At 24.8% G+C, this 25,680-nt stretch overlaps 1 protein-coding gene across 4 annotated transcripts; it reads right to left on the bottom strand.

Moving 5' to 3' along the window:
• Nucleotides 1-10,791: 10,791 nt before the first annotated feature.
• LOC129606972 (PHD finger protein rhinoceros) lies at nt 10,792-25,313 on the bottom strand. 4 transcript variants are annotated; one of them, XM_055517631.1, is made up of 7 exons: nt 23,525-25,313; nt 23,216-23,416; nt 22,898-23,114; nt 22,624-22,813; nt 22,163-22,561; nt 22,017-22,099; nt 10,792-21,905 (listed from the first exon to the last, which is right to left on the bottom strand). In XM_055517631.1, exons 1-7 carry the CDS (start codon nt 23,983-23,985, stop codon nt 11,223-11,225), a joined length of 12,234 nt encoding a protein of 4,077 aa, XP_055373606.1. In that variant the 5' UTR covers nt 23,986-25,313; the 3' UTR covers nt 10,792-11,222. The 4 variants fall into 4 exon arrangements, with proteins under 4 accessions (XP_055373606.1, XP_055373604.1, XP_055373603.1 ...); XM_055517629.1 differs by having other exon boundaries at nt 22,017-22,561; nt 23,525-24,674; nt 24,741-25,313; XM_055517628.1 differs by having other exon boundaries at nt 22,017-22,561; nt 23,525-24,922; nt 24,983-25,313.
• Nucleotides 25,314-25,680: the final 367 nt, after the last annotated feature.

The following is a 25,680-nucleotide window of genomic DNA, read 5'->3' as shown; positions in this document are numbered from 1 at the left end:
TTTTTATTTTATAAATTTTTTTTTATTTTATATATATATGTATACATATATATATTTATTTTGTAATTATACATATATATATATATTAGAATAAATTTAAGTTACATATATACCTATTTATATATTATATATATATATGTATATACATATAAATTTATATAATCTATATAATATTTTATTTAAAAAATTACCTACTAAAACATAAAATATTTTTTTGTTTATTTTTAATTTTGTGTTTTTTTTTTTTATTTTTTTGTTGTTTTTTTTTTTAAATATACTTATGTTTAATAATCTTCAATGTTTTTTTTTTGTTTTGTGTTTTTAACGGAAAACGTAATCTTCTTTTTTTTTTTTGTTGTTTTAATCTTAAATATTATTTTTTAAATATTATTTATTTTTTTCTTTTTTTTTTTATTAATTAATAGTATATATATATTATTTTTATATATATATATATATACTTGTTTTTTACATATATACTTTTTGCACAAAAACTTGCCAATATCAATCATTTTGTAATTATTTTCTATATTTTATTTGCTTTTCTTTTAATTATTTTAATAATAACTTACACATTCTATTATAAATAATTTACGCAATAATAATAGTAATAATAATAGTTTGCAATAATAATAATAATAATAATAATCGTAATAATAATAGTAATAAAAAGGTAATAAAAAGAATTTTTTTTTTGTTGATTTTTTTTTAATTTTGAAAATTTTTTCATTTTCAATTTTAAGTTTTATTTTTTGTTTTTTTTTTTCACATTATTAACTAAAAATAATATTTTATTATTATACTTTGTGTTTTTTTTTGTTTTATTCATAATAAATATACAGTTATTACAATAGATCCTTAAATTAGAATGTAATTTTTTTTTTTTTTTTGAAATTTTGTTTTTCCCTTAAATTTTTATTTTATGATTTTTCTGTTTCATTTTTTTTTCGCGCCGAAATTTATTTATTTTTGTTTTTGATTTTACGATTTAGTTTTTTCTTTGTTTTGTTTTGTTTTAAGTGTGTAATTCTTAATTTCTCTCTCATTATTTTTTAATAAAAAGGATATTCGATTTTTTTTTTGTTAATTTATTTTTGTTGCTTTATAAATTTTGATATATTTTGTTCTTTTTTTTTGTTGTTTTTTACTATACAATACGATTATTATAATTTTATTTTATAATTATAATAAACTTAAATTTTTTGTTTTTTTTTTTTTTAGTCTAAATTTAATTCAATTTTTATTTGAGAGTTTTGTTTTTTGTTATTTACAGATAAGAATTTTGTAATTTTTTATTTATTTATATAATTTTTATTTGTTTTTAGGTTTTAATTATCATATACAAAATAATACAATAATTTTTAATAAAATACCATACATATATATATAAAAAGTAAAAACATGTGTTTTTTTTGTGTGAAATGAAAATTTTATGAAAATGAAGGAGAATAATTTTTGTTCTAATTGAATTTTGTATACTATTTTTGTATTAGTTTTTTTTTTTTAATTTCTAATTATTTAAAAATTTTATTTTATTATTATGTTTTCTTTTTATTTATTAACCTTTAAGTACTATAATTAAATTTATTTTAAGTATAATGGTTTTTTTTTTTGTTTTACGTATTTAATTTCGTTTTTCTTTATACATTAAAATAAATTATAATTTTTTTAGTTAGTATAGTATAATTATTAATATTTAATTATTATTTTAATTTTTATCATCAAAATTTTATTCATTTATCTTAATTACAAAATTTTTAATTTATTTTCGATTATTTTTTAATTATTCTCAATTTTTTTTTTTTCAAACCGTAATTATTGTTTAAAATTTGTTAAATTTAATAATAATAATGAAATTAATTATAAAATTTATTATGTTTAAATTTAATATAAATATTTTAAAATCAATATTTCTTAATAAGAAAAAAAGAATTTGTAAAATAAGCAAAAAAATCTTTTAAGAATTTAATGGAAAAGAGCAACATAAGAAGAATATTCTTATTTAATTTAAAATTTTATAATTTTTTTTTAATTTAGATTAGAAAAAAAATATTTTGAATAGAAATTTTTTATTTCAAAATTTCAAAATTAATGAATAATACTCGCCCTAAAAATTAAATTGAATTTATAATAGAAATTAAAATTTATTTTTAACATAGTTAATTAGTTAGTTAGTGATAGACTGTTGGTGGAACCGTTAACACTGCAGATACAGCAATAGGCCAATAGAATACTCATTGGTATCTCTCCTAAATTTTGAAATCAATATTTGTTATACAATATACTTAATTTTTCTCTATATATTTTAGCTGCTTAAAAATTTAAATTGCAAATTTTTCATTGTAAATGAAAATTGTTTTTTTTTTTTTTTAACATCCTATTACAAAATTAAAATGAGAAGTAAAAATGAATTTTATAATAGTATTAATTTAATATTAAAAAATTTTTATCAATTGAATTTTGTATTTGAAAAGAGAAAATCAAATAAGGAAAAAATAAAGGACTTTTTTTTTTATATCGAATTTAATTGAAATTTTGATAGTACTTAAAGGTTAAAATTTATTTTAAATTTTAAAAAAGGTTGTCTTTTTTTTTTGTTTTTTTTTTTTTTTTTGTCTTTTTATATACCCTGTTCGAATTATTTACGTACTTTATTAAAATTTTTTTTTCCTTAATTTCACATTTTTTTATTTATTTAATGTGTTCTTTTTTTTTTGCTTTACTTTATTTTTAGTTTTAATTTTTCTCATTTTTTACATATAAAATTTCATTATGAAATTTTAATTATTATAAATGTAATATGTATGTAAGTTTAAACAGCATTATTTTTATACAGCATTTTAATATATGTACAAAATTAATAATAATATTTTATTGTATAAAAAAAAAATATAAATTATATTTTAAAAAATACAATCTTTAGTTTTGGTTTATGCATTGTCTCTTAAAAATTAATTAAAAATAATTTATGAAAATTTTCTCAATACAAAAAAATTATAAAATAAAAAAATTTCTAATAAATTGAATTTGATAAAATTGGTTCTATTTCTGTTCTATTAATGGTTTTAATTAATTAAATTTTTTGTTTGTTTTTGTTCTTTGTAATATGAAGTGTTAAATTATATAAATTGATATAAAGAATTCTTATGTTTTTCATTTTTTATTATTTATTTAATACATAGATTTTGTATTTTTTACATTACATACACATTTTTTTTATTTTCAAATTTAGTATTTTTGTTTTAAAAATGTTAACAATGAAAGTTTATTTTTCTTTTTTTAAATATCTTTCTTTTTTGTATTATGGTGTTTGTATTGTTAAAAATATTTTTGTTTTGTTTTGTTATTTTTTCATTTGCTTTTTAATTGTTTTGGAAATTCTTTTTAAGGATTTTAAAAAAAATTTCTTTAGAATATAAAAACTTTTTTTTTATCTTTTCTTTTTTATTTTTTATTAATATTTACTATATAAGTGCAATAAACATGTTTTATTTGTTTTCTTTTTGTGTTTTTGAATTTTCTTTAAAAGAAATTCAAATTTTTTATATAATATTGTTTAAAAATTAATAAAAAAATAACAAGCATAAAATGTTCAAACAAAAATTTTTTTTTGTATGTACTGGTTAATAAACACAATATTTGTTATATATGACAATTTATAAATTTATATGGGAAGGGATAGGATTTGTTTTTGTTTTTCATTTTTGATACTTTTTTTAAGTTTAAAACAGCATTATTTTTTTATTATAATTAATAAGTTTTTGTATATTTTTTTATATTCAAATATTTTTTTTTAAATTTAAAATATATAAATAAAAGATAATCAACATGCATGTAAAATGATGCTAATGTTTAAAAACAATTTTAAAAATTTTGATAAAAATAAAATACAAAACAAAAATTTATTTAAATACCATGAATAACTTTTGAATATAAAAGTAAAATAATTAAATAAAGTTTTATAATTTTTCACTTAATCCAAATACAAATATTTTTTTGAAAATATAAGATAATATACAAGAAATTTTTTAAAAGAAAAATAAAATTTTAAAAAGAGAATAATAAATTAAAATAATAAAAAGTAATTTAATTTTTTGTGTATGCCAAAAAGAAAATAATAATTGTTGCTGTTTAAAACTAAATCAGTACAAACAAAAAAATACAATATATTCAGAAATAAAAATTACAGAATTTTCATATTTTATATTTTTTTCATAAAAAAAAACAAAACAAAATGCAATTTCAACCTTCGCAAAAATTAATAATTCATTTTGAAAATTTATATTTCGTTGATATATATATGAAATTCCTTAAAATTTATTACTTTGAAAAAATTAAAAATAAAATTATTTGTCTAATAATTATAATAAGTTTTGGCATTTAATTAGAAATACAAAAATAAATGAAAATTCTTAATATTATATTAAAAATTTACAAAAATAATTTAAAATAAATGCAAAATTTTTAAAAAAGAATTTTTGTTTTTAATTTTGTTCATCATCGCCATTTTAAACCGTACAAATAACATAATATTTAAATTTGTTTTTTTTTTTTGTGTGCTTTTTGTTTTTATAAATAATAAATTACATAAAATTATTGCAATAACTATATAATAATATTAAAAATAATTAACAATTTAAAATTCGATTCAAATATTATATTTATATATATACATATTACATACATTTATATTATATTTATGTATTCAATAATTTTCATTTTTTGCATCAAATTAATATTTCTGTTTTTTTTTTTTTTAATTTGCAAATAAATAAATTATTTATTTATTTTTTTAATCATAAACTTGTTTTCTTTTGTTTTTATTGCATTTATTCATAATTTTTTCTATTGATTTGGTATTAAGTGTTTTATTATTTTATTTCTCATTATTTTTATTTAATAATTCAGCAAAACAATTCAAAATAAAAAAAAAAATATTACAAGAAAAATTTGGAATTCTATTAAAAATTAAATGTTTTATGCAATTAATTTTAATAATGTATAAAGAATTATTACATTTAACATTTCAAAAAAAAAAAAACAAAAATAACATTGCATAAGTTAAAGTTACATAAGAAAATAGTAAAAAAAAATTATACCCAAACATATAAAAACCCAGAAATTTTTCATTATTACTCATTTTTTGTAAAATAATTATAAATTCTGTAGTTAAACTGCTTTCTTAACAAATAAAGTGCTATGTTGTAATAAAAAAATCCTTGTAACCTAAAAATAAAAATTTAATTATATATCAATTTCAAATTACATACGAAAAAAATTCCATAACTTAACCGAGCCATCAAAAAAAATATTATATAATTCCGGATTTTGTCCTGTTATTATTCAAATATATATTTATAATATATTCGAGAAATTATGTATTTGAAAAACATTACTTTTGTAAATAAATTAAATATAAAATATTGTTAATTTTTATAATTCTCCAACTTTAGAATTTAAATAAATCAGTTTAAAACAATAATTTTATTAAATTAAATCACCACCATTTGGAAAAAATTTTTTTGTAAACCATTTACAAATTAGTTTTGTGAACACGGTTTGTGATTTCATTTCTAAAAAACTGTCACAAACTTAATTTTACAATACAATCCGGTTTATTAGTTCGAAACATACTCCAAAAAAAATTCTTCTGCCGAAATCATAATAAAAAAAAAAAAATTAATTTTATCAAGCTATTGAATTAAGTACCAATTGAATAAAATCTTCATTTCTTCAATTTTCATTCATTTGAACTTCAAAATTTCCGTAATTCGAACGAATACTAAAAATATATAAAAAAAAAAATTTTAGAAATACTAAAATGTTTAAAAATTTAATTCGAATTTTATATATGTATATAAGCTCAATTAAGTCATCATTTAAAAAAGCCGTATGCATAAATTATTAAAATTTTTTAAAATTCTGTATTTCTTTTATTAAAATATGAATTCAAATATTCATATATATATTAATAAAAATGAAATTCATAATTATTATTATTTGAAATTGATTCAAATTTTTTCCTATAATATTAAGAAATTGAAAAGAAAAAAATAAATAAAATTTTAAAACATCATTTTTTTTTTTCGTTTTTTTCTTAAATTTTGGTTTTATTTTTCTTCTATACATTAATCAATTAATAGTAATAATAATAATAATTAAAAAAAAAAAAAAATAAAATAAAAGAAAAATAAGAAAACAAAAATAAATTAGGGAAAATGTGTGTGTGTTTGTGTATGTATGTGTGTGTATTTATATGTATTTTCTTTTTTTTTTTTATTTATTTATATAATTACTTTTTATTTATTTATAATATATTTACTTTTTTATCATATAATTATTTTTATAATTTTAATAATAAAATTAAGACACTTTGCTCAAAAATATATTTAATATGTTTTGTATTTTTTTTTTTTTTTATTATAATTTATATAAAATGTATAATAATAATAATAATAATAATATTAAAAAAAATATTAAATTAAATTAAAAAATATAAATAGTGACATCTTTTAAATTGATTTATATTATATAATACGCATTTGTATATATATATATATATATTAATGCGATATATATATACAAATACATAATATATATAAAAATCATTAAATTATTTTATTATAATATTTTATTTATATTTTCATTAATTTATTTGGATTTTTTTTTTATATCAAAATGAGATAATTTTAATGATATAATTTAAATTTTGTTTTTTTTTTTTTTTCAATAATACACGTATTACACAATTACTAATAATTTTTTTTTTATTTTTTTTTTTTTTGTTTATCATCTTATCTTACCTATTTTTATAATTATTGCTATTTTTTTTTCTTTTTTTTTTTTTGTATTACATTAATTAGATTTTTATTATTTTTTGTTTAATGATTTTTTAATTTATTCATTAAGATGTTCTAATGTATTTCTTTGTTTTTATTTTTATTATTAAGAATATCTTAATTTCAATTGATTTCCTTGTTTTGTTTTATGATTTCTTAAATATTAAAATATTATATACATGTATAATTGGATATTATTATTATATACAAAAATTTTTTTTTAAATAAAACGAATTAAAAATATTCATAATTTTTACACAAAACAAAACAAAAAAAAAAATGTTTTTAATTACAAACATTTTTGCTTTTTTTTTTTATATGTTTTTTTTTCATTATAATTTAATTAAATTTAAATTTAAATAATTAAATGATTTTCATTTATAATTTATATTTTAATTTAATTTTTTTTTTGTTTTTTTCTTTTTCTCTTGTATAAGTTATTTAATTTACAATTTTTTATTTAACTTAATTTAATTAATCGTATTGTTATGTGGTATTTTTTTTTTATTATATAATTATTTTATAAATCTAGAGATATACATATATACAAGAAAAGAAATAAAGACTAATTTTTTAAGATTTTTTTAATTATTAATTTTTGTTGTAAATTATTTTACTTTTTATAATTTAGCAATAAAAAGGTAGCTTTTTTTTTTATAATAATTTATAATTTTTTTTTTTTTTGCTTAACATTTACACTATGAACATTTCTGTTAAATTTGAAATATTTTTTTTTTTTGCATTTTTTTTTTAGTTTTATATAATAATTTTTTTTTTGTTTTTAATTGACAATTACAATACCTTTCCATTCTAAACAAATAATATGTTAAATACATATTTATGTATGTAACTAAAATATAAACATGACATACATTTATATGTATATAAGTATTTTTTTAATATGCATAATTTCCAGATTTTATTTAAATTTCTTTTACTTTTGTATCTTTGAACTCTTCGTATGAACATTCGCTTATTAAATATTTTATTTTTTTTGTTTTGTTTATATAAATTATTTTGAATTATAAATAATACAAAAAGTTGTTTTCATTTCATTTTAATATTTTTAAATATATATTTATTTTTATATAGAGAGAAAAAAAAAAATAAAAATTTAAAATTTATTTTAATTAATTGAAATATTCATAATTGGACGATTACAAAAATTTTACAAATTACAAAAATGATATATGCGTGTGTACAATTATATAATATTTATATATATATATATATATATATGTATATATATTCAATATAATATATATAAGATACAAATTTATAAAAAAAAAAAAACAAAAAAAAAAACGCTGATCCCGCAGCTTTAATTTTGAAAACAAAAAAAAAAATTATTAAAAAATAACTTTCTTATGAATTTAAAAAAATAAAAAAGAAGTGAATATCAAAATTTTTTTTTTAATGCTCAAAGAAAATTTGAATACAGAAAACCATTTTGTATTTTAAAAATAATAAATAGAAAATAAAAGCTATTGAAAATATATTTTTTTTATTCTAGTCGGACTATTCTTAACGACAATTTTATCATAATTAATTTACAATACAAAAAATTTTTTTACTATATTATTTTAATATATTGATAATGAAATCAATTTAATAAAAAGACAATTAAATATTGACAAATAAAAACATTAAATATTAAAACTTTCATTTTACAATATTATTTTTTATCAACTATGAAATTAACATTATCAATTATAATAAAATATTGAAAAATCATTATCAAAATATTATTATGTTTTAAGTATTTAAGGGGACGGAAACCAAAAATATATAAAATTTAAACATTACTGAAACATAAAAAAAATAAAAATTTAATATAATTGAAATAATTAATAGTTAAAATAAACCAAATACAAATTTAAGAATTATAATTTTTGAATTTTCAATTAATTAAAATAAATTTATAAATTTATATATGAAAAATAAATATATATTTTAGATTCAACTCAATTTTTATTATTTATTATTTATATAAACAAAATATTTTTGGAACTTATATATATATATATATATATATATAATATATATTATATAAAAATGTTATCAATTGATTTCTATGAAATTTATTGCATCATCTCATTTTTTTACACCATCATAAATCGCTTTTATTTTATTTATTTTATACGCCATAATTTATTGGTTTTTTAATAAAATCTACAATGCCCATTAATAAAATTTTTCAAATTTGAAAATAATACATTTTTTTTTTGAGTTTTTACATCTCAGATGTTTTATTTTTTTTTTTAAACAAAATTTTTACTTATTTTGAATTTTTTTTTTAATTTATTTTTGTTTTAATTTAATTTAATTTGAATTTTTTGTTTAACAGAAAAACTAAATGAAAAAAACAAAATGAACCAACACTAATGATATTTTTATTTGTCTTAATTTTCATACTTTTTTTTTAATATTCAGTAAATTTAATTTTCTTCTTTTCTTCTTTTTTAATTTATTTTTCACATTTAAGTCTTAAATTTTAGTTTATTTTAGAACAATTTTGTTGTGTTTATTTTATTAAATTATTATTTCTATATATATATATGTATATACGTATATATTTTATAATAATATTAATGAATTATTTTTTTATTGGTCTCTCCGATGATTCTTTTTACGATTTTATATTTTTTGTTTTTGTTCTTATTTTTAAATTTTTTTTTTTTTCGATCATTTTACTTTAATAAAAAGTTTTATAGTAACATTTTTAAAAAGTTTATAATTTAATTTCATTTTAATTTATCTACTTAATTTATTTTTGTTATCTTACTTAAATTTTTCTCTTTTGAAACTTCATATAAAATAAATAAAAAAATTAAAATGATTTTACGCTTACAATATTATTACATACAAAATATAAAATGAAATGTGAATAAGGACCTCTTTGAAATTCATGTTTTTGTTATTGAAAAATTTAGAAAAAAACAAGTGAGTAAAAAAATATAAAAATTTTTTAAATCATAAATTTTATGATAACAAATAAATTCCTTATAAAATAAAGTTACATATATTTATAAAGGTAAATAATATGCATTTTACATAAATTTAAATAGCGCCCTTCTTTAATTTTTCATTTACTTTTTTCAAGAGTATTTTTTCTATATAAAAAATTATATTTTTAGTAAATTTTGAGTTAAAAATGTATAAACCATAAAAATTCTGGAATTTTTTTTTTTTTTGAATAAATGATAATTTTTTTTAATTCCTTCATAGTTTATTATCTTAGATTTTCTGATTAATTTTCAATAAATCTTCATTTTAAAAAATGATTTCATATTCATTTTATATTTAATTTTAAATGAAATATTTTTGCTGTTTTAATGAAAAATTTTCCAATATATTGAATTCAATATTATGTATTTATAAGATAAATTGAAATAAAATATTAATTTGTTTTACTAGTGAAAAATACATACAAAATTTAGTTCAATATTTTGTTACTATTTTCCTTTTAACTTAATGAAATTTATTAAGACTTTCTATTTTGGAAAGAAATGAATTAAATATTGTAACTATTCTCTTACTTAAATTAACATATATAATAAAAAATAAATAATTTGAAATTGTAAAAAATATTTGTTATGGATTTAACGAAATAGAAATGAACTGATACAAAACAAAAAAAAAATTTAAGTACACTATTTTTAATATTTAAAAATAAAAACTTAATAATTAAAATTTCCATTCAAATGTAAATTAATTTATTCATTACAATAAATTCATATTTAAAAATTATTTATAAAATTTTTAGAGCACATATCCTAAAATCTTTGAATATTTATTTTAACAACTTTTTTTAGTTTCTTGATTTTTAAAGTAAATGAAACTTTAAAAAAGAAAGGTTTTTAAAATATGCAAATACATTTTAAAAAAATTACATATCTAAATAATAAATAAAATTATTAAAATTAATAAATATTGTAAGTTTATTTCATAGAGAAAATTTTGTATATACATGTACTAAGTTTTAATATAACCAATATTATGAAAAATATGACCAATATAAAATATTATGAAATTTTTAATAAGAATGTTGAGCCTTTAATTAAAGGTATTTATTTTTAATTTCTATATATTATTAAAATTTGATGAAAAGTTTTTCTAAAGATTTCCGCACCTTACATGTAATATTATAAATATTTGATGTAGAAAAAAAAAATAATTCAAACTTTCAAATATTATTAAAAAAAAAAAAAAAATATAATAGTTGGAAAAAACATTTGGTTCCCAGTTTACCCTATATCTTAAATTGTTTTAAAATCTTTAAATTAAAATGTCGAAAGATATTCTATATTTAACTAGTTATGGTTATTTTTATATTCTTTATAAGATTTGCTATTTAAATAAAATCCCAACTTAAATTTATTATCATCTAATCTCACAGTCTTTATTGAAGGGAAGGATATTATCATTATTTGATAAGCCTAATGTTGTATTTGAAATTAAATTATTAGAATTATTGTTGTCGGAGTTTAATATTGAATTATTTATATTACCACCAGTTATATTTGTATTTTCTCTAATAACTGATGTTGTTTCTAGCATTGTTATTGATGTCGTTGTTGTTGTTGTTATTGATGATGTAAATTGTTGCTGTTGTTCTGCTGTTGTTGTTGAATTTATTGTTGATGTTAAATTTAAATTAATATTTGTATTATCTATTATTGATGCTGATAAATCATTATTTTTATTTATAAGTAATGGTTGATTCATAGAATTTGTGCTATTATTACTATCTTCTAAATTCATATGACTTCTACTATCATTGCTTGGTTCAATAAAATTTTTATCAATAGGCGTTGATGTTAGGGAATTAATTATTGCACCATTATTATTTTCACTACCAATATTAAAATCTCGGCTTCGTCCACCAATACTTATGCCATCATCACCACCTATAATATCATCATTATTACCATTATCATCCATATTATCATTAGCACTATTAAATGGTATTGTAGCTGTTCCCGCTGCTGATGATGAAATTAAACTTGCGGAACTACGTATTGAATCTGGGGTACTTGTACGACTATGACTTCTTGATCTACTATAATGTAATTTAGCAACAGCGCTTGCAGGTATTGGAGTTTGCGTTAAAACTACAACCGGAATTTTTTTATTATCAATTAACTCGTTTTTATTATTTATTGGACAACTATTACTATTTTCGTTTGTGATTTGTAACATTGATGATGACGAAGATTTTGATGAATTTGTGCTACTGCTTCTATTTTTACTGGAACTTGATTTTGTACTTGATTTTGATTTTTTTGCTGGATTTGTACTACCGTATTTATAACTATCTTTATTACTACTACTTTTTGAATACATTTCATCGCCAATCACATAACCATCTGATTTTTTACTAATTTTTAATTTTAATCCACCAATACCGCTGCCACTGCCTGAAGTTGATGTCATATGACCTTTATTTATATCACCCATTTGACTGTTATTACTGCTGCAGCTTGGCAATGGAGAAGCTGAACGCACTGAAAAAGTGGTACTTTCATTCCCATCAGTGGTAGTGCCACCGAGTGATAATTGATCATCATCGGCTCTACGTTTAAGCTTGATAATAAGTTTCGTAGGCATGGTTTGTTTAACTTCAATTTCATCGTGTGTCTGCTGGTGCAAATGGTGTTCTTGAAACTGGTGATGGTGATAGTGATGCTGATGATATTTTTCCTTATCCTTATCCTTATGCTTTTTCTTCTTTTCTCTATCACGGTCTTTATCCTTATTTTTCACTTTATGGGATTTAACTTTCTGTACAAGTTGTGGATTATCCTCCGGATCCCCATACGATGCCATTACTTGTTTTCTAAACATCATGCTATCTCGTTTTAACATTTCAAAACTAGGAACTGAGAAATTAGATGCAGAAATTCTACGTTTCTTTGGAGGAAATGAGGTCGCTGGCTCCACAGCATTATTGCGGATTTTAATTTTCAAAGGTGCATCATGCTCTTCTACTACGTGGTGGTCAATAAGCTCATTTGAAACACCACTAACAGGATTTGGAACGATACCATCTGATTGTTTACTTTTACTTCGACGTTTTGTAGAATTTTTGATATTTAAGTCACTGTTGCTTCCTGATGAACAAGCGCTACTTCGCCTTCTTTCTGATGATCGTTGTTCCAAATCATAATTCTTTGTTTCTAGTTGACGTAATTCCCTTCCACAACCAGGTGTCTTTTTACGACTTTTGAGACTTTCATCATCTTTGCTTGCTATTAAGGATGACAAAATAGAATCATTTGATTGTTTTGGGAGTTCGATTTTTGATTGATCTAAACCAAACGATAAAGTGTTATCTGCGGTTCCTGGTAATCCTACAGAATCTTCTTGATTCATATCCTGGAATACATATTGCCGTAAAAGTTCTTTTTTGCGCATTCTGCGAATACTTCCACCCCCAGATCCAGAGCTTGTCATTGATGGTTGATTTATCGGCAACGATTCAGATTGTGATTGCACTGCTTGGGTATGACTGGAAGATATGGATGACGAATTATAGCTGACTGCATGTGCTAATGGTCCTTTGATTTTCAATTTGAGCTGATTTCTAGAATCAGACAAAGACTGTTTAACAGTCATTGTATCTGAATCGATCGATATTTCTTCAGAAGTAGTTTCCATAGAAATTTGTAAATCGGAAGAAACCGTAGACAATGTGTTTGATACCATAGGCGTGGGAGTTGGATTATCTGCAGTACTAGCATTACTGAGCGACTGCTGATCTTGTTGCAATAATCTTTTTTCCTCATCTTCTCGTCGTTGCCTTTCTTTTTGTCGTCGATCTTCAGCTTCTGCTTCCTTTTGTTTTTCTTTTTCTTCCTGTTCTTTATGAAGACGCTCTTGCAGTAAGCGATCTTGTAACTGCCGTTCTTGCAATTGTTGGTCTTCTAATTGTCTTCCTTGCAACTGCAACTGCATATCTTGCAAACGTCGATCTTGTAAATGTTGTTCTTGTAAATGTTGCTCATGGACATTTTGTTCTTGTAAATGCTGCCGATGCAATTGAGGAGAAGAAGGTTTAATTTTAACAGTTGTGCTAGCTCTCAAAGCTGATTGGAATTCTTTTTCATCCTCTTCATCTATTTCGGGCAAAGGATGATCAGCAGTGCCTGTAGCAAATTCTCTTAACAAATTATGACTACTATTGTAACTATCTTGACTGGAAGACAATGTGTTATGACTTTCGAAACCAGAATTGTATGTTCTCATGTCAACTGGACCTGGAAGAACTGGGTGTATATGTAATGATGAAGTTGTGCTAAGCGCGCTATCAATTGAAGATGTCTGATTTGATGGTTGAGGTTTCAGTTCTGGTAATAATCGAGTATTAACTGAGTTTCTAATTTTATTGCCAAAAGCTGGGCTATTAAATTTCATCGAATCCTGATTGTTATTTACTTGGTTCTGATTTCTACAGTCAAATGAACGTCTTCTATCACGCAAGGATTTAATTGAATTTTCAACATTACTACGGAAATCTTCATCAAAATCTAAGTCGTAAACGGTTCCAGCCAAATTATTCTGTATTGATCCTACTAATGGACCTTCAAATTCGTGTACAAGAGCATGAGGAATTTGCGGTGGTACTGGCAGTAATCTATTGGAGTTATTACCACGGCCACGTCCTCGTCCTCTTGGTCGTCCTGCTCCTGTACCTCTTCCTCTAGGCTTTCTTACTCGTTCAGTAGGGCGGTCCATATCCTGGCCCATTTGTTTCATTTGTTTGTTAGTAACATTACTTGAATTATTTTTATTTAAAAGCTCCATTTGACGTGGACTTTTGCCTGGACTACGATGCATTTGTGGCGATTTAATTTGATTTTGCGTGAAATGACGTCCGGCGGTATTACAACTATTTCGTGAAGGGGGTTTGGTTGGCGATTGATGACCAATAACCGGCCCCATAGGACTAATATTAGATTTGTTCTGGTCACAACTATTGAGCATTGAATTTTGTGATATATGATTAACTAAAGATCCCATATTAGCAGAAAGACCAACATAATTAGACTGTTGTTGTGCTTGTTGCTGATTTTGCGATAGTAATGATTGAGTGGAAACAAGAGCAGCATTTAAAACCATATTTGCGCTTGATGACGTAAACGCATTTGCTCCAGTATTATTTTGACTAGTTGACGCATTAGCTACAACACAGGACTGTTGATTCATATGGAATGGAGAAGTTGAATCTATGTGGACGGGAGGAGATGTGAGCATATTTTGCGGCTGTTGCTTTGGGTGCAAATGATTAGAAGAATTTCCTACAACATTTGTTGGTGCACCAAATATCGATGGCGCGGCATTTTGATTTGTATTAGGTGGCGTATATTGCCTCATTTGTTGAGAAAATATATTTGGATTATTCACACTTCCTGGTGATGTGAAAGCAGCCATTTGATTATTCAATTGTTGTGGTTGCGGTTGTTGCTGGGATGGATGCGATGGATACATACTCACAGAATTATCATTAAACTGATTAGTTTCCTGGTAATTATATGGTGCCATGATATCTGGCCCGTTCATGGACATAGAAGATGGCTGCTGATTTTGTGGTGGAATTTGATATGGTTGAGTCATATCAAAATGAGCCTGTTGCTGCAATGCACTTGAAAAATTTGGCTGAGCTTTCACCAAGTTGTTTTCAACAGCTTGTTGATTACACAACGCAGATTGCAGTACGTTTGCTTGTTGTGGTTTATTGCAAGAAATATCTCGACTAATAAGTTTATTTTGCTCAGTTCCATCATTCGATTCTGAAATTGAACTTGGGGATGTTGATACTGACCTTCTAGTTTGTATTAAATTATTTTCATTCCAAATATTTTGAGGGTGCATATTAAATGGTGACTGCATTCTACTTGAATCATCATACTCACAATCAGGTAAAGATCTATTATGTTCTTTATCAGTATTGTTAATGCTTGAAATAGAGCGTAATGAGGTTGAGTCTTTTGTAATTTGCTGGTGCATATCGACAAAATCTCGATTTTTGAAAAATGTAGAGGTTGATAAACTGTCAAAACACTCATTTGGAGTATCGGACAAGTTCTTGTTCCGTTGATTCGAATGTTGCTGTTGGCGACTCTTGTCAGACCTGGCATTAGGTGATATGATGCTGTGCTGCTGATCTTGAGATGATGGACAAATTATAGAAGACGGTGTTGATGGTGGATTTAGCGGAGTTTGAGGAGTATGTGGCCCTAAAGGAGATGGTCCCATGGGAGTGTGAGGACCATGAGGCGAGGGGCCGTGCGGTGTATGTGGTGTATGTGGCGTATGTGGTCCTAAAGGTGTTTGAGGCGTGTGTTGACTGTGAGGGGTTTGTGGTCCCATTGGAGTTTGTGGGCCTAATGGAGTGTGAGATCCTAATGGTGTTTGAGCTCCTTGAGTACTTAAAGGGGATGGACCCATTGGTGTATGTGGACCAATAGGAGACGGATTAATAGGCGATTGCTCAACACTTTTCTGGAAATTATTCTGATCTGGGGTTCCTCCACAAAAGGGAGTCATTGAAATTTGATTGTTAAGAACCATATTACTTGTAACATTTTGTGTTTGATTTTGGTTGTTATTTGAGTTATTATTCTGAAAACTATTATATATGTCCGACGGGAATTCAGACGATTGTGGTAATGAAGACGGTAGAGTATCTTTTCGATTAGGTACAATAGTATTAGGATCCGGATGTTTATGAATTTGATCCAATGGTAATTGAAAATTATGCTGTTGCATATTATTATCTTCTTTTTGTGCGTTATTTTGATTATTTAAATTCGTATTACACACCATGGTATCCACTGTTGAAGTCAATTCCGACTGCATATCTGCCCCCATAGCCTTATTTCCAGCTGCTCGCTTGTTCTTTTGTTGTCGCAATTTTTCTACTAGATTCATTGTTTCCCTTGCATTATCTTCTTCTTTATTAACAGAAGAAACGATCAAATTCTCAACGTTTTCATCACTGAAAATAGATGGAGTTGGTGGTGGTAATTCAATTAAATCAGCATCAAATATATTTTCTGAAAATTTATTTTGTGAATCAGACAATTCAAAGGCATTTTCTCGTATTTTGTGTTTAGTAACACATCCTGTGTCATTATTAAGAACTGCTTCGACAGTTTTATTATTCAAAGTATTTTCAATATTTTCATTACCCGAAGTTGTATTGACGAAATCTTCTTCAGCAAATGTTGTTTTCTTGATGCCGCTTTGATTATCTTCACCGAAATTTAAATTATCTTCGTCAATGGCATACAAATCTTCACGGTCAATTGATTTTCGACGAACAAATGAATTAAAATTATTAGTAGGCTCAATATCATCGATTTCAGGGATTTCTTTAAGGTTATCATCGGTTTTATTAGATGTGCCAGTAATACTTTTTATACTTTGGGCTGATTCAGATGAATCGATTACTTCAATGATTTCAGAATTTGTTATTGGCCACTTTTCATTTATTACCTTATTATTTTCTTTGAGATCTAGAATGGAAGTAGGTGTTGCGGGTTTCTCTTTCATTAATTCCATTTCTTTTTCCATAGCTGAATACTTTTTAGTCATTTCTATAATACTATCGTTAACGATTATTTTTCCATTATCAATTTCTTCAATATCCATGTTTTCCACAGTCAAATTGGATGGATGTGGATCTAATTCAGTTGGTACTGGAAGCCTTGGCGTTGGCGGTATTTCAATTATTGGTGACATTGGCGTTTTAAGTTCGTCTTCAGATGGCGATGATTCGTTTTGGTTTTCATGTTGAGGCGATAAACAAGGAACTTCGTTTTCTTTTGGCTTAGGTGAATGTAAGTCGTTATCTCGTAAAATCTCTCTTGGTTCCTTGCATTTTTCCGTAATGTTTTGGTTATTTAAATCAGAATTTAATATAGATTTTGTTTCTTCTTTTTCGTCAGTTTGTTGCAACGCATTTTGGGCATTACTTTTAGTTGATTGGATTACATCATCTTTTTCCGTTTTAGTTAAATCATCGATTTTTTCAATTTGTTCTAAATTCGTAATTTCTTGTAATTTACTTTTATCTTCACTATTTGCATTACTTGACATCACTGAATCTAAGATCAGATTATCAGTTTGAGGTATAATTTTTTCAGAATATTCATTAGAAATTTCGTTTTTAGTTTTCTCTTGGGATTCAATTATTTTGGTATTATTATTTTCTTTATTATCACTTATCATAAGATTTTCTATAGGTATATCAATCTTATCATCATTACTAACATCACGATTTGAATTTTCTAAATGTTTATTTGCAAAACTTATAGCGTTTTCTTTTGAAATTTCGCTCTTATTTTGATTTTCACTTTCAGCGTGTGACATTTTAACTAATTCAGAAGAACTCTTTTCCAAATTCTTTACTAAACTACGATTGTCTTTTTCTGATACAACGGTTGATTTTAAAGGTGGAACAGGAACTTTATTTTCAATAGGCGTACGATCATCCATAAACATGCTCTTTCGTCTTGGTGGCAAAATTTTTGTTGGTGGCGTACTTGGCTGAAATGTTGATCTTCTTCTTACATTTCTAATGTTGGCTACGTTTTCTTTCTCTTTTTCTTTCTCTTTTTCCTTTTCTTTAATAACTACTTCTTTTCGCCTCTTCACACTTCTATCATCTTCAGAGCTAGAACTTGCTGAACTACTACTACTTAAATCGTTATCTGAATCATCCGAATTGACAGAACTAGAATCTGAAGTTGATTCAGACTTCGAAGAATTTTGACGTCTTGTTTTCTTAACTGGCATTGGTTGTTCTTTTTCGACTTTGGTTTCAGCTTTAACAACAGCTATGGACCGTCTTGAAGTTCTACTCTCTTTAGTAATTGGCTTACTTAATGCTGTTGTTGTGGATCTTGTTGAAGATGTTTGTTTTTCGTTACTGACCTCTGTTGTACCTTTAGAAGGTTTTTCGTTAGGTAGCAAACCAATAGGAGTTGAGGAAGACAATCTTGTATTTGATTCCTTATCTTTAAGCTCGACAGCCTCTTTTTCTAAATCTGCAGGTGTGGCTATGGGCTTGCTTAAGCCACTTTTTATATGCTCCGCAGCCTTTTTTGCAGCTTGGCGTTGAGGTACAAAGGCTGCCATTAAATTACTCAAGTCATTTGCTAAAACATTTTTACCTGCAGTTTTATCTTTTAGGTTTTCTTTCGAATTTTCTTTTTCACCAACTAAACTAGAAGTCTTAATAGGTTCAGGACTGGGAGGCCTTGATTTTGGTAAGATTTTCGTTGAAGATTTTTCTTTTTGAACTTGATCTCTGGTATGAGAATTTTCTTTTGAAGAGCTTTGGGTTTCTTTGACTACTTCATCTTTTGTGGTTTTTGGTGGCCGACCACGTTTGGATGTTCTTTCCCTAATCTCATTCCTTTTATCTCTTTCTTTTGCGATAGATATATCAGATTTTTCCTTACTAATTTTATCCTTTAATTCTTTCTCAAACAATTTTTTACTTTCATTTTCTTCTTTATTTTCTTTATCTTTAGCAGCACTAGATTCGCTAATTTGATCTTTAACAGTTTTTATACTATTGACCGGTGAAGGTAAAGGAGGTACCCTGTCAGAAATAGTTTCTTTTTCATCAAACCTTGAGTCTCTCGAATCTTTTCTACCTCCAACAGCACTAGACGCTATAGCCATAGCTGAATAAACATTATTGGAACGCATGTTTTCCGATGCTTTCTTAGCCGCTTGTCTTTGAGGTACAACGAGTAAGTCGGTTGGAAAATTCTTAGGTGTTTTAGATATTTGGTTAATTTTGGTTTCTGTATGTTGTGGTTTTGATGTTGAGTTTGAGTGTTGTTTGACTGTTTTAGTATTTGATTTTCTACTTTGTTCTCTTGAAGGCTTTTTATTTGGTTCCTTCGTATTTACAAATGATTTTTCTTTTTCATTTTTCATTTTTTGTGATTGATTAATTGAAGAAGGTTTTGATGCCTTGTTTAATGACTTAGTTGGAGATGAGCTAATTTCAATGGAACTATTTAAATCTGAGGAAGATAAATGCATGTTGCTCTTATTCTTTTCGGAAACAGTTTTCCTATTTAATTTAGGTTCAATTGAATTTGGTTTAATTATTTTATTTGCAGCAGCCGATTGCAAATTGAATTCTTTCATAGCAGCTTTTGTTCTAAACATTTGGTGTTGTGGATCTGTCACAGTGTTATCAACTTCTTTTTCTTTATCAGAAATTGAAGTAGCATCACTAGCGCTGCTTCTATCATTATCACCTTTTGAACTATCTCGTTGACTTGAGTCGTCACTATCATCATCATCTGAACTTGATTCTTCTGAGTCTGTATCCGAATATATTGGCACTTTTTTATTAACAGTTTTACTACGGGTATCTGCACCTGTTGTTGGGGCACTTGTTCTATTTTTAATTGGCAAAAGCTCTTCACTTTCATTACTGGAATCACTCTGATAATCTTTAGCAAATTCCTTCTCCATTTGCTGTAATAGGAGATTTTTCTTTGAGTTAGATGCAGGTTCTGCAATTTCAGTTATTTTCTTATTGTTAGATTTATTAGTAGTGACTTTCTTTTTATTTGGCTCTAAAATATTTTGCTCATCTTCACTGGAACCAACAATTGTTGAGTCTTGTTTCTTATTATTACGTTTTTGTTGTTGTTTCTGTGATTGTGTTCTAGCATAGGTTTGTTTCTTATTGCAATTTGTTAAATTTTTACTAGCACTTCTATTGGTAATTCTATTAGGTCGCTGTGTTGCCGTTGTTATGGTTGTCTTTTTATTACTATTGCTTATAACATCCTTTTCGGGAGAAGGTACAGAGCTGGTAGTTGAGGATGAACTTCCAGAGCTGCTACTACTACCGTCGGAATCATCTGAATTAGACGAACTACTATCGCTACTACTAGTATCACTACTATAAATACAATCAACAGCTGAAGGTGTTTCACCTTTGTTGGCTGACAAAACAGAAGAACGTTTCTTCCTATCTGTCATTCCATTGAGTTGCAATTTTTTATATGGCATTTTACCTACTCGGCATTTATTGCCCTTGGCTGTTGTCAATTCATCATTACTATCACTAATACCTAACGCAGTAGTTCTATTAGCTTTGCCAATACTACTACTGATACCTGAATTAACTGCATTTGCAGTACTAATACTATTATTACCTTTACCAACTTTTTTGTTATCGGAATTATGAGTATTTTTTAAGCTACTTACAGATGTATCAATTCGACTTACTAAAGTTGTAAGAATATCTTCTAAACTATATTGGGAATTTGGTGGATCGCCAAATACATTGACATCACTTGAATAAAATTTATCATAAGCAGATGGACCATTATTAGCATGCAACACCGCATTTATAAAAGATTCATCAGAAGAGACATTATAACTATTATTTAGATTAACATTATTCATACTAATATTGTTGTTATTACTAATATTACTGTCATTAAGAGCATTATTACTCATATTATTATTAATATTGTTATTACTGTTATTGTTATCATTGTTATTATTATCATTATTATTACTATTATTAGCATTATTGACGTTATTAACATTATTACTATTATTATTACTAATATTATTACCTGATTGATTTTGATTACTATTAACACTATTAACATTATTACTATTATTACTAATCATATTATTAGTATTACTGCTATCCTTATTTAAAAGTGTAGATAAAATTGCTGTTTGTTTATAGAAAATTTGTTCACTAGTTTTGAAATATGATCGTGATAATTTTTCTCGTCTGTTTACCATATAACAAAGATTTCTAACACGTTCCAAATCTTGCCGCAAATGAACGACTTTGCGACGTTGTTCGGCTTCTTCTTCGTCTTGTTTATTAGAGAGTATTTCAACGTCCTCTGATTTAGCTGGTATTAAGGCTCTATTATAATTTTGTTTTCGCTTTAATATCCAGTAGTAATAAATATATGTTATCGCGTCTTGATCAATATCATGAACGTGACAGCTAATATCTTTTACATTAACATGTTTATCAAATTCAGCTTCAACTTCCTGAAAGGTTTCGTTTTAATAGTATATAATGATTGTAAATTATAATAACACAATTTAAAAAAAAATAATACTTTACAAGGTACAACACTTTCTTGAATATAGTTAAATTACCTGTAATCTTTGTGCTCTAACTTGATTTCTTTCCTCAGTTGTCATATCTTTACGAACCTTTCTGCTCCGCCGACAATCATCGTCTTCGGTTTCAGAACCGTTAGCACTTACACCATTATTCGTATTATTTTTATTGTCTTTCTTACCTTTTCCTACACTATGTTTCAGACAATAAGATCGTAATTTGACACCATCTTCTGCGTTACCTTCCTCAATAATGGCACGCATTTCTAAGCCATGTTGAAAAGCACACGTTACGTGGTAAGCTGTCTTACATGTTTTTACTGAACATTGTATACAAGCTCCGACTCTTTCTCGACATAATACACATAATAAAGCCCATCGGCTTTGTGGAATGCTTGAAATTTTCGTTATTGGCTCCATGCGATCAACACATCCAATACTAACTTCAGGTATCCATAGTGCACATGAAACGTGGGCCCATTTTTTCCCAGATTTTGTTGATTTCATGGCACCACCTTTGTTGGGACAAAGAACACATTCAGGCTTCTTACCCATATTACACGTTCTACACAGCCATTGGCCTGGAAGCAAGTAATTAAAATTAATAAATTGAAAATATTTTGTTAATTGGTCTCCCTTATACCTGATGGAATAGTTGTGATGCCATAACATGCCTGATGTACACATATGTTGCAATTATCACAGAAAACCATTTCATTCGCCTCCTCAGAATCGGGAGATCGACAAACATCACATATAACATTTTCATCATATTCGATTCCAAGACCCTCTTCAGTTTTCATTATCGCATGGATTTTATCCCAGCAACGCATCTTTATTTTTTTTAAGTTATTAAGTAATTGTTATTTGTCTATTATAACATATCTAATCAAAGCTAAATTTTTATTTTTATTTACCTCTAACTCTTCCACAACCCTTTCAAACTGACTGTCTAATATTGGCTCAGCCCCGGAAAGAATTCGTTCTTTATTAACTATTTGTAACCAACATTCATCAGTTTGATCAAGATCATAAGAACATACTGACTCAGCTCTTGCTGGAACATTTGATAAATAGTGTAATTCCGGTGAGAAACTGTCATCTTTTGTGATGCGAACATATTTATTTTTTGGTCTATACAGAAATTAAAGTTTTGTATTATTATTACGAAATATTTGATTGATAATCAACTAAATAAAATGAAATACTAACAAATAAATTTTTACAAAACTTACGGTCTAAAATCATGGTTCTGTGGTACAATCAGTGAATAATCTGGTATGTACTTTACACTTGGTTCTGGCAATGAATCTGGATTCACTGGAACTTGAACTCCCTTTTCCCATTCTTGTTTCCATTGGTCGGTAATTAACCAGTATTCATCGTGTGACAGTGGCTCTGAATCTGGTAGTTTCATTGCACTAATGAGATCTTTCCTGTAAAGTTATTTAATTTATGTATGAGTAAAATGTTTATCCAATTACTAATTAACAAAATAGTATCATACTATATTATTTCTACAACAAAAGTATTCCTTTACTTACCTAAACAATTCAGCTGGCGCTTCTGAACTGCTTCGATTATATATACTTGATGACTTTAAATCACCAATTGCACGTGCATGCCATTGTGTGGAAGATGATGATCCACCACCAGTGCCACCGCCAGATCCTTGCGCTTTAGATGTTGATGGTACAACAAAATTAGATGCCGACACAACAGGGCATGCACCTGTTGGTCCAGAAACGTTTGTAGCACCGATATGTGATGAAACTTTATCAAAATTGTAAGTATCAACATTTGCACCATCATAAAATGTATTTTGAATGGCATTTGACACGGTACTACCACCATTGTTGCTGCTACCATTACCGTTACTACCACCACTGCCATTATTATAGCTATTGCTGTTAGTAGGTCGTCCTTTGCGACGCTTAACTGGTGGTTGTTGTATTATTGATGAATCGCTCTCCAAACGATTTCCTCTCTTACCTCTTTGTGACATTTCTTATTTATAAAACATAAGTTATGGTTTTTATTTTTATTTGTAGTTTTGAAAATTGCTATTAAATTCATGTAGAAAGGAGTCTTCGACAAATCTTGGTCAAAAACTACTTCAATAATTATTTTTGAAATTATTTGCTATCTATTTAAGTTTGATGTTTATTAAAGGCATTTAATTTTCATTTAGCGTATATAATTATAAAAATTTAGTATATGCGGTTTTCTCATGTTTATATTTTTTGATTGTTTTTTCGTTAGTTTTTTTTATTTCTGTTTTATAATCAATAACATCAAATTTAGTTATTATGTGCGACACCAAAAAGAAACTTTGGCAAAAATTTTGACACAAAAATTGTTTTTATTTTCTATTTTGATGTTTTTTTATCTTCAGTTTTCCTGTCAAAACCTTTTATTAAATGGGGAACTAATTAAAATTCTTAATGGAATATCTGCAAAAGGATTCCTTAATAATTGAATATTACGAATTTTCTAATTTTCTTTTTTTTCGCACTTTAATTTTATACCTGTTATGTACCTAGTATAGCTGTGTGAGCTTTAATTATTCATTTGTGGATATTTCGTACAATATATTTTCTACTACATTCTCAAACAATGAATGTTTTCGCTTATACTTCTTCTTGACATCGGGTATATATCCTCGATGTGAAAAATGCTTTGCTCAAATAATCACTAAACGAAATTAACTCTTTCCGTTTCAAAATTTAAATATTACATTAATTTTTTAAAGTAATTTACTTTTAAAATGTCCTGCCCACTTTTGTATACTTGCAAAAAAAAAAAAAATAACACACTCCTGCCTTCTGCACGCAGCAGAAGTGCACACCAGAAAGAATTGTATGTATGGTGAAAGAATTGTGATACGAAATTTTTTGTCAATAAATTCCTTGGATCCGCAAATTTTCGAATCAAACTTTTTTCTATAAAACAAATTAAATAAATCAATTTCAATTATTTTTACATTATTACATTACAATTACAGATAAATACGATCTAAATATAACATTAAGTTGCTAAAATGTTTTGATATTTCAGTACATAAAATAAAAAATTTCGATTTTCAAGTAAACAACACACACTAGCCATCCCCGCCATAGTTTCTTCACTTTTCGTTTTCATTATATTTAAGCATTTTTATTTTTTATTTGGCGATTCTTAACTTTTTATATATTCTTTTAATTTTTAATTGATATTATACAATATTTTTAGATATATCTTTAATGCACTTTTTGTATTTGATAAGTTTTTCTCACTACTTTTTTTTTTAAAAAAAAGTTTAATCTTTTAATATTTACAAGAAAATAGACAGTGCAGTCGCCATTATTAATTTTACTCCATTTTAAGCGAGTGCTGCCAGTTTTGAAAAATTTGAGCGGCTGACTTTTGTCACTGACATATGTGCAAATTAAATTTATATTTGAAATACTTACTCTAATTGACGAAGAAGGCGTTGATGTTTTTTAAAAATTTGAAACAAAAGTATTTAAAGTTAAAATTTTAATTCTAATTTAAATAAAATAATAAAATAAGGAATTTCGAACGAATGGAAGGCTTTTTAAAAATTTTACGATGAAAAATAATACTAAAATGTAATTACAAATAAATAAAAAATGTTTAATGACATATTTGAGAGTCGCATTATGGTTTTCTGTTTTTGTAAATAATTAGTTGACCGTAA

The sequence above is a fragment of the Condylostylus longicornis genome, unplaced genomic scaffold, assembly GCF_029603195.1.
Source record: "Condylostylus longicornis isolate FDR11 unplaced genomic scaffold, ASM2960319v2 ptg000022l, whole genome shotgun sequence".
In the NCBI taxonomy this organism is placed as follows: Eukaryota; Metazoa; Arthropoda; class Insecta; order Diptera; family Dolichopodidae; genus Condylostylus; species Condylostylus longicornis.
The sequence above is the reverse complement of the archived record's forward strand: the minus strand, read 5'-3'. Positions and strand labels throughout refer to the sequence as shown.